This window comes from Lontra canadensis, unplaced genomic scaffold, assembly GCF_010015895.1.
Source record: "Lontra canadensis isolate GAN:19392208 unplaced genomic scaffold, GSC_riverotter_1.0 scaffold1, whole genome shotgun sequence".
NCBI classification, from domain to species: Eukaryota; Metazoa; Chordata; class Mammalia; order Carnivora; family Mustelidae; genus Lontra; species Lontra canadensis.
Genome location: NW_022630995.1, coordinates 65606243 through 65620535, shown reverse-complemented (window position 1 = coordinate 65620535; position 14293 = coordinate 65606243). Strand labels below are relative to the sequence as shown.

At 40.7% G+C, this 14293-nt stretch overlaps 1 protein-coding gene across 4 annotated transcripts in view; it reads left to right on the top strand.

The window, feature by feature from the left end:
- GRK4 (G protein-coupled receptor kinase 4) overlaps positions 1-14293 on the top strand; it is a 93213-nt gene that overhangs the window by 28803 nt on the left and 50117 nt on the right. For all 4 annotated transcript variants that reach the window (XM_032855952.1, XM_032855928.1, XM_032855942.1 and 1 more), the window contains exons 3-4: positions 4988-5100; positions 8774-8851. In XM_032855952.1, coding sequence (XP_032711843.1) covers positions 4988-5100; positions 8774-8851 — 191 coding nt within the window. The remainder of the gene's footprint in view (positions 1-4987; positions 5101-8773; positions 8852-14293) is intronic.

Below are 14293 nucleotides of genomic sequence, written 5' to 3'. Positions count from 1 at the left end.
GGGGCAGGGCCTCTCTCTCTCTCCCTCCATTCTGCTCACTCATGGCTGGAACAGTAGATGGTTCACTGTGTAGTCTCTGAGGAGTCAAAAGAAGAAGCTGGGTCTTCTGGTTCCTGCAGGACCAGGGCATCTGATGGGAAGACAGAAGGAGGCTGTCTGCTGCTTCTGAGATGTATTTTTTTTTAATAAAAGATTTTATTTAGGGGCACCTGGGTGGCTCAGTGGGTTAAGGCTCTGCCTTCGGCTCAGGTCATGGTCCCAGGGTCCTGGGATCGAGCCCCACGTCGGGCTCTCTGCTCAGCGGGGAGCCTGCTTCCCTTCCTCTCTCTCTCCCTGCCTCTCTGCCTACCTGTGATCTGTGTCTGTCAAATAAATAAATAAAAAAATCTTAAAAAAAAAAGATTTTATTTATTCATTTGACAGAAGAGAGATCACAAGGAGACAGAGAGGCAGGCAGAGAGAGAGGGTAGAAGCAGGCTCCCCACTGAGCAGAGAGCCTGATGTGGGGCTCAATCCCAGGACCCTGAGATCCTGACCTGAGCCGAAGGCAGAGACTTAACCCACTGGGCCACCTAGTTGCCCCTAAATGTCAGATTTTTAAAGACTGATTTAGAGAAACATTTTTAAAATTCCTGATTATATTACTTCGTATAGGTTCCGTGATGTTGCTGTCGTTGCTCTAAGATTCTGTTAATGTCATCAGTGTGAAAATTGGAAGTTGCTATAGGATGGAGAAGATTGTATGTGTCATGAAATATTTTGAAATAATTAAAGGACTTTACTGAGTAAATTATCACCTATATTCCCACCACCCAAATATAAGTGGAAGATTTTGGAATTAAGGTGTTTTTGAACCATGCACCATTTTTGTTCTTGTACCTGAGCCAATCTAAAAAAACCGGACTGGGTAACATGAGAGGTTTTCTTGTGAGGTGCCTGTACCAGTGCTGTGTCCAGTCTGAATGTCCCCGTTGTCTTCCCAACACACCACAGGACCGTCTTGTCCCTGAGGCCAAACTCCTGTTGATTGGGCTTTCTCAGCCAGGTGGTGTGCTGAGGCCCTTCATTTCCTTCACTGCCCTGGCGCTGTGGGCACCGGGCAGCGGTCTCATTTTCCAAAGGAATGTGAGGTGTGTGCCATGTGACCTGGTCTTGTCTCAGGCCTCCTCATGCTCTTTGATTTTGCCTTGCTTCCTTCTGGAAAAACCTAAGGGGCTCCTAACCTGTGTTTCTGTTTTTAAAGCTCTTTCAGAAAATGTGGCTTACAGCATGTGATCATTTACTCAAGAGATTTTACAGTTACGACAGAAATTTACATAGTATCTGAGCTTTAGGATATAGACCTAAAATGCACAAATAATCTTAACATTCTTCCTGCTTGCACCTAAATTAAGACTTGTAGCTTCCTTTACAAGTAAGGACTCAGATTTAGCCATTAAGAGTTCTGGCTGAAATTAAGGGTGATCAAGAAATAAATCTGGAAAGCTTGAATGGAATCCATCTCTAATAAGCAAATATTTTTTTAGTATCTGAGGATGATATAAATATAAAATGCAAAACAAACTAAAATATACCCACAGCTACCCCCACTCCACATACCCCAAATAAACTTAAACTGCGGACATTTGGTTTGCCAAATTAGCCAGGTTAATTTGGAGCACACTGTTTTCTCCCTGGCCAGGCTGTTCCCTCCTGACCCCCTGCTGTGGCGTCCTTTCCCCAGATCTCCTCGGCTGTGGAGCAATTCCTCAACCCAGGTTGAGAAATCTCAAAGAGGTCTCCCACCCCATTGATGTAACTTTGGCCACCTGCTTTGCAGCCCCTTCCTCTGCTCACGGGGCGCAACTGGCCTCTCTTCCTGTTTCTCTACCGGCAAATGATCTCGATTTCCCCAGTGCTGCCTACACCATACAGATCTTGGTGCCCACTATATGAACCAGAGTCTGGGACTGTTCTGCTCACAGGTTCTCATCTCCATGAAGGGTACTGCCTTCTCCCTGTTTACCCCATCAGCTTCCTCATTGTCCCCTCAGTAAAGGATGGGTTCCTTGAGAGTAGGGCTCCTGTGGTTCTGTCGTCATGTCCTCACTGTTAAGGGGGAGACTTGACAGAAGTTGAATGAGTTGCCTTCTGAAATTCTTTTGTTACCAGAGAATTGGCTTCTCTCTTCCCACTCTGCTGCCTTTGTTCCTGTCTGGCTCCTCTTACTGATGGTTGGTCCCATTGCCCCACTTCGCCTCCACTGCCCTGGGACCTAGGTAGCTCTCAGGAGCAAGCACTTCCCAAAAGGTCTCTGCTTTCCTTAAGATGCTAAACTTAATTTTGTGAAGAGTCCATGAAATGATACATAGAAAGGACTCAAAATAGTACCTGACACACGTGAAGAATTGTCACCACTAACTGTTATGCTCATCTCTATTCTAGGGTAGAGGGAAGTCTTGGTATGATATCAAAGCTTGTGGAAAATACAATCTCAGTCTTTTTTTCTTTTTCTGCTGTGTTGTAAAGCTTAATTTGCCTCTATATTTTGCTTCCCCGAGTCCCCTTTTTCAGCCATACTTGTTGGGTCAATCGCTTACCTTCTATATCTCTTGGTTCACAGACTATTTTAAGAATTAAAATATGGTACAGTAGTACATATTATAATTATATTCCATATCATTCCATAATTATATGTGATCTGGAAACGAGCAAGTGTTGTTGGAGCCAATAAAAGGAAACTATTCTGCACTGCTCACACTTTGCCAAGGATAGTATTCCCGATATTTTGATAGGGTTATTTATTTTTCTATATTTCTTTGCTTCTTCTGTATCATACCCACTGTTTGTCATTTTTGGTTTCTATTTTTTTTAAGTTTCTCTTGTTTTATTATTAAAACTCCATAAGTAATTTTTTTGTAATTCTTTTTTTAAATAGGGTGAATGGAAGGTAAAGTTTTGAGTTCTTAAATTTTGGAAAATGTCCCTTTTTTGACTTCTTGTTTGATAATTACAGAATATTGAATTCTGTTACAGAATATTTCCACCTCCCTTGACCCCTGTACTTTGAAAACATTGGTGTACTAGTTTCTGGCTGCGTTAGTACAGTGTCGCTGATGCTTTAGATCTAGTAGCTAACATTTAACTCTTTCTCAGAGGTTTCCTCGTTTCTCCTTACTGTTGGGAGTATCACCGGGCTGCCCCTGGATGTGGGTCGGCTGTCAGTGGTTATGTGTAGCGTTTTGTGGGGCCTCTAAATCTAGGCGCCTAGCCAGTCATTCTGATCAGGACTGGGACAGCTCCCCAAGCCCCCGGGGGGGGGGGGGGGGCCCCCCCCCCCCCCCCCCCCCGGGGGGGGGGGGGGGGCCCTCCGCTCCTCCCACCTCTAGCGAGTGGGTGGGGCTCCGCACCGGGCTGGAGGCGTGTGGGCGGGGTTCCTTTAGGAAGTTCCAACTGTCTGTAGGGTTTAAACTGAGGGTTCTTCAACAAATCCAAGGAGCAGCTTTCTTTCAGATTATCCACAAATTTTGGACTCCTGTGGATACCCTGTTTCGTTTTCCATGTTGGGTTTCGTTCTTTTTGTTGTGGCTTTGGTTTTTGTTTGAATTTTTGGTCTTATTCATAGGAATCCAGGAGAAAAACTAGCAGACCTGTATGCTCCATTTGCAGTCCTTAGCTGGAAACTAGGAACATTCCCAAACCCTTGAATTTGGGAGGAAAGTGTTAAAAACTCTCAGTATTATAAAAATGTAAATTTTTCACTGCCTGTGTCTTTTTTTTTTTTTAATATAGTATCCCTAAAATAAAATGTGCTAGTAAAATTGGGCAAAGTGGGTGGTAGATATTTTGCAAAACTGTTATTTGTTGAAACAAGCAATTGTGCACTGGCAACCAAAGTATTTCTCTCCTTGCATATACTTTTTCATTTGGAGTCTCAGCCACCTAAAGTAGGATTATTTAGAGTCTTAGAACGACTTGGCATGGGTAAACCCTTTAATTGAGGAATTTGTTATGGCTTCCTTACTTTTCATTAATTTTTATTTAATTCTTAAGCTTTACAGCCACTATAGGAGTACTTCAATACTGCTAAAAGAACAACTGATTTTCTTGCTGTTTAAATAAACCTATTTTGAACATAACATTTCTGTGTTATATCCCTCTTGATATTTTGACTAAATATTAGTGCCTTGTTCTCAAAACAATATCAGTGTGTGTGGTAAGGTTAAGGTTTATAACATATTGCCCCACTGAAAAGAAAAAAAAAATCCCAAGAGCTGTTTTAAAATAATTAAACATATGTAATGTTTGTAACTGGTAAAAATGTAGCAAAATGGAAAAGAGTTTCTAAAAATGTACTTAAGTACATTCTTGTGGTGTATTTCACATACCTGCAGTTTGGGCCAAACACACTGTGGGGTGGGGACAGACCTATGGGAGGATGGAGCCACATCTCTTCTCTGCCCGTCTCCGCTCTGCTGTGACCTTGACTGCTCTGTTCCCCAGGAGTACTGCTCCCCTGTGTAATTCCTTTTGGAGAGCAGCAGGGATATTTCCAATTACACGTCACACACCTTTCTTTATCAATTCTTTTTTTTTTTTAAGATTTTATTTATTTATTTGACAGAGAGAGATCACAAGTAGGTGGAGAGGCAGGCAGAGAGAGAGAGGAGGAAGTAGGCTCTCCGCTGAGCAGAGAGCCCGATGCAGGGCTCAATCCCAGGACCCTGGGATCATGACCTGAGCCGAAGGCAGAGGCTTTAACCCACCGAGCCACACAGGTGCCCCTCTTTATCAATTCTTCCAGCTCCTTTGGCTCTGTCCAGATTTTATAAACATTCATGATGACCCAGTCTACATTAGTAAACAAATGAGTAGTTTAAAAAAAAAAACCCACAAATACTATTTTTTACTTTTTTCTTTTTAATCAGGTGAAAACAGCAGTTCAGAAAAAACTTTCTGAATTGTAATGATCATATTGGTTTATTTCTTATCTCCTTCCCTCACCTAGAAAAGGATTATAGCAGTCTTTGTGATAAGCAACCAATAGGAAGACTTCTCTTCAGGCAATTCTGTGATACACAGCAAGATCTAAAGGGATGCATTGAATTCCTGGATGCAGTGGTAAGCAATTTAGCTCTGTGTTGAACTACCCATTCTTGTGCATGTGAAAATTAACATACTAGATCTGAAAAATTAGGTCTAAGTTCAGTAGACCTTGGCAATGACAGTAAGAGTAGAAAAACTGGTTTTTTGGTGTCATGTTACCTCGGTATGGAAGTCCTTATATGATACATCTCCATATCTGCGGTTTTTGCTTTCTGTGCTTTCAGTTAACTGAGGTCAGCTGGAGTCTGGAAGCAGATGGTCTGCCTTCCGTCCTGTGGTCAGTGCAGGCGCACTCAGATATTGCGGGTCTATGTCCACACCACGGCAAGAAGCGAATATCGCAATGAAGCATGTCAAATAAATTTTTTGTTTTCCATTGCATATAAAAGTTATGTCTACACTATACTATAGTCTATTAACTGTACAATAACATTAATCTAAAAAAACACTCTGTTGCTAGAAAATGCTAACCATGCTTCAACCTTTCAGCAAGGCATCATCTCTTTTGCTGGTGGAGGGTCCTGCCTGGATGTTGATGGCTGCTGGCTGGTCAGGGTAGGGGTTGCTGAAGGTTGGAGTGTCTGTGGCAGTTTCTTAAAATAAAACAAGATGGAAGTTTGCAACATTGATTGACTCTTCCTTTCACTTGAACACAGTATAGTTTTGTTTTGTTTGTTTGTTTGTTTTAATTTTATATATGAGAGAGAGGGCATGAGCATGAGGGGGGGAGGGGCAGAGGAAGGAGGAGACTCCCCTGAGCAGGGAGCCTGTGGGACTCCATCCCAGGACCCTGGGATCACAACCTGAGCCAAGGCAGAACTGACTGAGCCACCCAGGCACCCCTAGAGGCCATCATAGGGTTATTAACTGGCCTAATTGCGGTATTGTGTGTTGGTGAATGGGGAGGCCTGAGGAGAGGGAAAGAGAGGGGAAGGGCTGGTCAGCAGAGCAGTCAGAACTCACATAATATTTATTAAATTTACTGCCTTATATGAGTGCGGCTCAGGTAGCCCCAAAACAGTTAAAAGGAACATCAAAAATCACTGATCACAGATCACCAAGGTGAATATAATAATAATGAAAAGGTTTAAAATATTGGGAGAATTTACAAATTATGACACAGAGACAGGACATAAACAAATGCTCTTGGAAAAATGGCACCAATAGACTTGTTGGCCAGAGCATTGTTACAGACCTTCGATTTGTAAAGAAGTGCATTGTCTGTAAAGAGCAACAAAGCAAAGCGCAATAAAACGAGGTATGCCTGTATTCTTTCAGAAGGACATTTGAGGGTCTTGCCTATCCTCCATGCAGCTCCCCAGCCCTTTCCTTCCTGGTGTCTTTACTAGAATAAGACAAAGCTTTGAAAGGAGGTTTTTTTCATTTTTTGTTTTTTGTTGTTGTTGTTGCTGTTTTAATTTAAGCTAGAACTCTGGTGTAGTGGGACAGGCCTTGTCAGTTCCAGTAGAATGTAGATATGTCCTAGTATATTGAGTTCTATTTGCCAAGCTGCTATGTTTTAAGAATTTAGGGACCTCCAGCTCTATATTTCAAAATGGCTAAACTGTATTGTTAAAGTTCCTTCAGGTTTGGATCTTCTTTTTTTTTTTTTTTAAGATTTTATTTATTTATTTGACAGAGATCTCAAGTGGGTGGAGAGGCAGGCAGAGAGAGAGAGAGAGGAGGAAGCAGGCCTCCCACTGAGCAGAGAGCCTGATGCAGGGCTTGATCCCAGGATCCAGGGACCACGTCCCGAGCCAAAGGCAGAGGCTTTAACCCACTGAGCCACCCAGACGCCGCATGTTTTGGATCTCCTGATAGTGACATGAGACCTATTAATGGTTAGGTGACCACCAGTTGACTGCAATGACAGGTTCTGTTCGGTTTTGTGTTGTTTTTGATGGCAGCTGTGTGAGTTAGTGAAGAACGCCTTGTTATGCCACTTGTACAGTTCGTGCTGCTTGGACTGTCCTTGTGGTGGGTGACTGCGGGTTCTTGGAGCTTCGGCAGTGGAGAGATGGCATCTTGCTATCTTGCCTAGTTCCCTCATGGCACCCAGTGTGATTGTTCGCTCTTTACTGCTTAGTGTTTGTTGACTGGCTTAATGGCATCTTTGGCAATTAGTGTTCAGTGAGAGAAACAACCAATAGGAGAGATTTATTAAGTTTTTTTTTAAGTTTTTATTTATTTATTTGACAGAACACAAGTTGTGGGAGTGGGAGAGGGAGAAGCAGGCTGCCTGCTGAGCAGAGAGCCCCACATGGGGCTTGATCCCAGGACCCCGAGATCATGGCCTGAGCTGAAGGAAGATGCCTAGTGACTGAGCCACCCAGGTGCCCCTATTAAGAGGTTTATTGCAAGGAATTGGCTTACAGGACTGTGAGGTCTGGCTAGGAGAGTCTTAAATATATAGGACAGGAGGGAATCCTCCCAAAATGGAGTAAGCTGCTTTCCTCAGGCAGCATTCCTTCAGGAAGCCTCAGCTCTGGTTTTAATGCCTTTCAACTGATTGAATCAGGCCCACCCAGATTCTCTAAAATAATCTCCTTTACTTAAAGTCACCTGGTAAAGACTTTAATCACACCTACAGGTATGAGCCCAGCAATGACTAGATGAGTATTTGAACACCTGCACCTGGACATTGTTTCTAACACGTTGGCATGTGGAAAGACCCTCACAAAATCCCAGTGCTTTCTTTTCTGTTGATTTCATGCCATCCAGCATCCAGAACGTGAGCTGGAAGGTTCTCTAAGTCAGCGGGGTTTAGTTACTAGTCGAGGTCAGTACAGTGCCCTTGAACACAGAACAGGAAGCTGGCTCTGACTGGGTCACGGCCTGACAGCCGTGGCTCCCAGGCTGGGCCCGTGGAGGAGGCAGAATCAAGTACGAGGTACGACTCCTGCCCACAAGGGCTTTCTGTGTTCAGTACATGAACTTCCTTCGGTCTTGGTTTCCTCACTAATCTCTCCAAGCCCATCTGACTATTAGCTTCGCTGTTCTTCTCAGCCCCGAGCTGCAGGATCCAGTGGCTTCCCTGAGGCCTCCTTGTGCCTGAGTCTCCAAGTCTGTTGACATTGTGGAGCAATCTCTGCTTGAAATTCTCTTAGCCGGGCTTTTATGATCTCGGCTCAGGCTTTCTCTCTTCTTTCTTTGCAGTTTCTTCCTTGCTTGTTCTCTTGTAGAGGTTTAGATATTGATCAAGTTCTGCCTTGACCCTTCCTTTGGCTTCTGGCCTGCGTGGTAGCAGCGTCTCTTACAATCCCCTGCCTGACGCCTGCACAGGGACGTCTCCTGCTTTGGCGTTGCCAGCTCTGACTTCTCTGGGAGCTCTGTACTCAGGTCTGCCACATGCCTCTTGGACATCTCTAAAATGCTGTTGCCTAGAGCAATGCAAGGTGTTTATTTGGTTCTGTTTGGCCACATTTAAGGGCTGAAAGTGTAATGTGACAGAGAGCACTGTGGAATGTGTTGCTTTACTGCATTGTTCACCCTTAATGGTTTTTTCCCTTCCTTGCCATTAGTTTCCCAAAGAAGAGCTGCAGACACTCGGTCAGTATCAGATCAGTTAGAGCTACTCTGCGGTTCTTAGGGCACCCAGCCAATTCCGTATTTCAGAGAATCTGAAACCCTGTGAAGTCAGTGAAGAAGCTCCACTACTATTTACCTTTGTTCTCATCTCTACCGTCAGGCAGAATATGAAGTGGCCTCCGACGAGGACCGCAGAAGCTGTGGACTGCAAATCCTACACATGTTCTTCGATGCCGAGGTGTGTTTTCTTCCTTAGATGCAAAGATTTGTTAATGCTTGCTTAAATAATTAGAGTACATTGCCCTTCTTACTTAGTTGGATAAGATATAACAAGTATGTTAAAATCTTTAATTTCTTATAAATAATCCTCTTATGCATTTTCTTTTGAGTTGGTGAGGAAATTAACAAATCTCTTAGAAAATTAATTCAAAGAATTTAAAAGTTTCTATGTTTCCTCAAACAGAAAACAGCATTAGAGAATTTTATTTGTCTTGGACTGAAAATAACGTTTTTTTCCTAAAAGCTTTAATGGGTCTTAGGTTTTATGCTTTTTCATTCAGTAGACTATCCTTACAGTTTACTGTGTCCTGAAATGAGAGCTGTCACTTGCTTCCCTTCACAAGACTTCTCTTTTGTAGGCTGTTAAAAGTCCTAAACCCTGGGCAGGCCCCTCTGTGTTGTAGCGTTGGAGGAGAACAGTAACAAGGATAACTAACCTTTAGTGAATACCGCTCTGAGCTGTGTACATGTGAGTTGTTTAATACAACAGTCCTATGAGATGGGTTCATTATTATGTCCATTGTCGTAGGTAAGACTGAAAATCAGAGTGGTTAAATGGCTCACCAAAGGTTGCACAGCATGTTAAGTGCGGGAGCCAGGAATCAATCATGGAGAGATTGTGCTTGGAGAAAAGCATAGTGAGAATGAGTCCAAAATGTTCAGATTCTGAGCCTAGCTCGCTGAAGATGGTAGGGGAAGCTCACTGGTGCAAAAGATAATGTGGGGGGCAGGGAAGGCCAGTGGATTGGCAAAGATAAACGCACAACCAGTGGTGTCAGAGTTTGCCTCAGACCAAATAGGTTTTGACTCCAAAGCCTGTGCTCGCCTTAGCCGCCAGCATCAATACCAGACTATCATGGCTCCTAGATCATTTCCAACACAGGTGCTACAGCATTCACGTAAATTGCAGGTACCCCCAGTGACTGGGAGGAGTTGATGTTTCATTCACCTAATTCCATTGCGTTTTATTTTTTTTAATTTAAATCACTGAATAGTTTTGTATTTTTTTTGACAACAGATATAAAACTTTTTTGCCATAAAAATAATTTTGACATTGACATTATTTTATAACTCTATTCTGATTAGTCAAAATATGAAACATTTAATTTTCTCCATGAGCTTTTTTTTTTTTTTTTTAAGTTTTAATCACCAGTGTTCGTCACAAGTGCCCCTCTTAATCCCCATCACCTATTTCACCCATCCCCCCAGCCCACCTCCCTCTGGTGACCATTCGTTTGTCTTCCATAGTTAAGAGTCTATGTCTTGGTTTGTCTCTCCTTTTTTTTTTCTTTGCTCATTTGTTTTATTTATTTTTTTTTAATTCCATGTGTGAGTGAAATTATATGGTATTTGTCTTTCTCTGTCTGATTTATTTCACTTAGCATAACACTATCTAGCTCCATCCATTTCATTGCAAATGACAAGGTTTCATTCTTTTTTATGGTGTAATATTCCTAGATAGATAGATAGATACATACATACATACATAGACCACATCTTTATCCATTCATCAGTCAATGGACCCTTAGGCTGCCTCCATAGTTTGGCTATTGTAAATAATGCTGCAATAAACAGGTGCTTATATCCCTTTGAATTAGTGCTCTCATATTCTTTGGGTAAGTACCCAGTAGTGTAATTAATGGATCATATGGTATTTCTATTTTTAATTTTTTGAGGAACCTCCATACTGTCTTCCACAGTGGCCACACCAGTTTGTATTCCCACCTATAGTGCATGAGGGTTCCTTTTTCTCCACATCCTCACCAACACTTGTTTCTTGTCTTTTTGATTTTAGCTATTCTGACAGGTGTGAGGTGGTATCTCACTATGGTTTTGATTTTAATTTCCCTGATGATGAGTGATGTTGAGCATCTTTTCATGTGTCTGCTGGCCATCTGGATATCTTCTTCTGCCTGTCTCTAATCAGATTATTTGTCTCTGGGACATTGAGTTTTAGAAGTTCTTTATATGTGTTAGATACTAACTCTTTCTTGGGATATGTCATTTGTAAATACTTCTCCCAATCAGTTAGTTATCTTTTTGTTTTGTTGATTGGTTCCTTCACTGTGCAGAAGTTTTTTATTCTAATAAAGTCCCAATACTTAATTTTTGCTTGCTTCTCTTGTCTCAGGAGATATTATCTAGAAAAAAGTTGGTCCAGCTGATGTCAGAAAAATTACTGTCTTTGCTCTTCTGGGATTTTTGTGGTTTCAGGTCTCACAGTTAGGTCCTTAATCCATTTTGAGTTTATTTTTATGTGTGGTATAAAAAAGTGGTCCAGTTTTCCAAACACCATCTTTTCCCATTGCATATTCTTGCCTCCTTTGTTGAAGATTAATTGACCATATAATTGTGGGTTTATTTCTGGGTCTTCTATTCTGTTCTGTTGATCTGTGTGTCTGTTTTTGTGGCAGTAACGATAGGTTTTTGACTACTAAGCTTTGTAATGTATCTTAAAATCTGGAATTGTGATACCTCCAGGTTTGTTTTTCTTTTTCAAATTTGCTTTGGCTATTCAAGGTCATTGTGGTTCCATTTAAATTTTAGGATTGTTTATTCTAGTTCTTTGAAAAATGCTGTTGGTATTTTGATAAGGATTGCATTAAATTGCTTGGGGTAGTGTAGACATTTTAACAATACTCGTTTTTCAAATCTGTGAGCATGTAATATCTTTCCATCTGTTTGCATCATCTTCAATTTCTTTCCTCGGTGTTTTAAAATTTTCAGAGTACAGACCTTTCACCTCCTTGGTTGAGTTTATTCCTAGGTATTTTATTATTTTTGGCATAATTATAAATGAGATTGTTTTCTTAATTTCCCATTCTGCTGCTTCTTATTGGTGTATAGAAATGCCATGGGTTTCTATACATTGATTTTGTATACTGCAACCTTAGTGAATTAGTTTATCAGTTCTGGTAGCTTTTTGGTGGAGTCTTTAGGGTTTTCTGTATGTAGCATCATGTCATCTGCAAATACGAGACGTTTTACTTCTTCTTCACCAATCTGGATGCCCTTTATTCCTTTTCTTGTCTGATTGCTGTGGCTAGGACTTCCAGTATTATGTTGAATAAAAGTTGTGAGAATAGACATCCCTGTTTTGTTCCTAAATGCCAAGAAAAAGCTCTGTTTTTCTCATTAGGGATGATGTTAAGTGTGAGTTTTTCACACATGGCCGTTATTATGTTGGGGTGTGTTCTCTCAAAACCTACTTTGTTGAGGGCTTTCATCATGATTGGATGTTATACTTTGTCAGATGTTTTTTCTGTGTCTGTTGAAATGATCATATGGTTTTTATCCTTTCTCTTGTTGATATGATGTATCATATTGATTGATTTGCAAATATTGAACCACCATTGCAACACGGGAATAAACCCCACTTGATTGTGAATGATTGTGAAATTTTTTTTTTCCAGTGTATTGTTGGATTTGGTTTGCTAGTATTTTGTTGAGGATTTTTGCATCTGTATTCATCAGAGATGTTGGCCTGTAGTTCTCTTTTTTTTTTTGTGGTGTCTTTATCTGGTTTTGGTATCAGGGTAATACTGGCCTCATGGAATGAATTTGGAAGTTTGCCTTCCTTACCCAGTTTTTGGAATAGTTTGAAAGGAATAAGTATTAATTCTTCTTTAAATGTTTGGTAGAATTCACCTGTGAAACCATCTGGTCCTGGACTTTTGTTTGTTGGGAGGTTTTTTTATTTTTTCTTTTAATGATTCAGTTTCTTTGCAGATAATTGATCTGTTCAGATTTTCTATTTCTTCCTCTTTCAGTTTCGGTAGTTTATATGTTTCTAGGAATTTATCCATTTCTTCTACATTGTCCAATTAATTGGCATATAGTTTTTCATAATATTCTCTTAGAATTGTTTGTACTTCGGTGGTGTTTGTTGGTATTTCTCCTCTCTATTTGTGATTCTATTTATTTGGATCCTTTATCTCTTTTTCCTTGATGAGTCTGGCTAGAGGCTAATCAACTTTATAGATTTTTTTTCAAAGAACCGGCTCGTGGTTTCATTGATCTGTTCTATTGGTTTTTTAGTTTCTATATCGTTTCTTTCTGCTCTAATATTTATTATTTCCTTCTTTCTGTTGGTTTTAGGTTTTGTTTATTGTTCTTTTTCCAACTCCTCTAGATATAAGGTTAGGTTATTTATTTGAAATTTTTCTTGCTTTTTGAAGTTGGCCTGTATTGCTATAAACTTCTCTCTCACAGCTATTTTGCTGCATCCCAAAGGTTTTGAACCATTGTGTTTTTTCATTTGCATTTGTTTCCATGTACTTTTCTATTTCGTCTTTTATTTCCTGGTTGACCCATTCATTGTTTAGTAGCATGGTATTTAACCTCCTTGTATTTGTGGTCTTCCCAGATTCTTTTTGTAGTTGACTTTCAGTTTCATAGTGTTGTGTCAAGAAAAGATACACACACAGCATGACTTTGATCTTTTTAAATTTGTGAAGGTTTATTTTGTGACCTAACGTGTGATCTTTTCTGGAGAATGTTCCATGTGCACTTGAAAAGAATGTATATTCTGCTCTTTGAGGATGGAATGTTCCGAATATATCTGTTAAATCCGTCTGGTGCAGTGTGTCATTCAAAGCCATTGTTTTCTTGTTGATTATCTGTTTCGATAATCTGTCCATTGAGGTAAGTGGGGGGTTAAAGTCCCCTAATATTATCCGTTATTATCAATTAGATCCTTTACATTTGTTATTAACTGTTTTATGTACTTGGGTGCTTACAGGTTGGATGCACAAATATTGACAATTCTTATATTCTCTTATAGGATTGCCCCTTTATTATTTATTATGTAATGCCCTTCCTTGTAGCTTATTATAGTCTTTGTTTTAAAGTCTATTTTGGGGACACCTGGGTGACTCGGTGGGTTAGAGCCTCTGCCTTTGCCTCGGGTCATGATCCCAGGGTCCTGGGATCAAGCCCCGCATCGGGTTCTCTGCTCATTGGGGAGCCTGCTTACTCCTCTCTCTCTCTGCCTGCTTCTCTGCCTACTTGTGATCCCTGTTTGTCAAACAAATAAATAAAATCTTAAAAAAAAAAAAGATTGTTTTGTCTGGGGTAAGTATTGTTGCTCTGGCTTTCTCTTGACAAGCCTTTGCATGATAGCTGTTTCTCCGTCCCCTCACTTTCCCTGGCTGGTGTCTTTAGGTCTAAAATGGGTCCCTTATAGGGAGCATATAGTTGGGTCTTCTTTTCTCATCCATTCTGTCACCCTGTGTTTTTTGACTAAAGCATTTAGTTCATTTACATTCAAAGTAACTATTGATAGATCTGTACTTAATGTCATTTTATTGCTTGTTTTTTGGTTGTTTCTGAAAATATTCTCTCATCCTTTCTTGTCTTTCTCTCTTTGATAGTTTGCTGGTTTTCCTTAGTGATATATTTG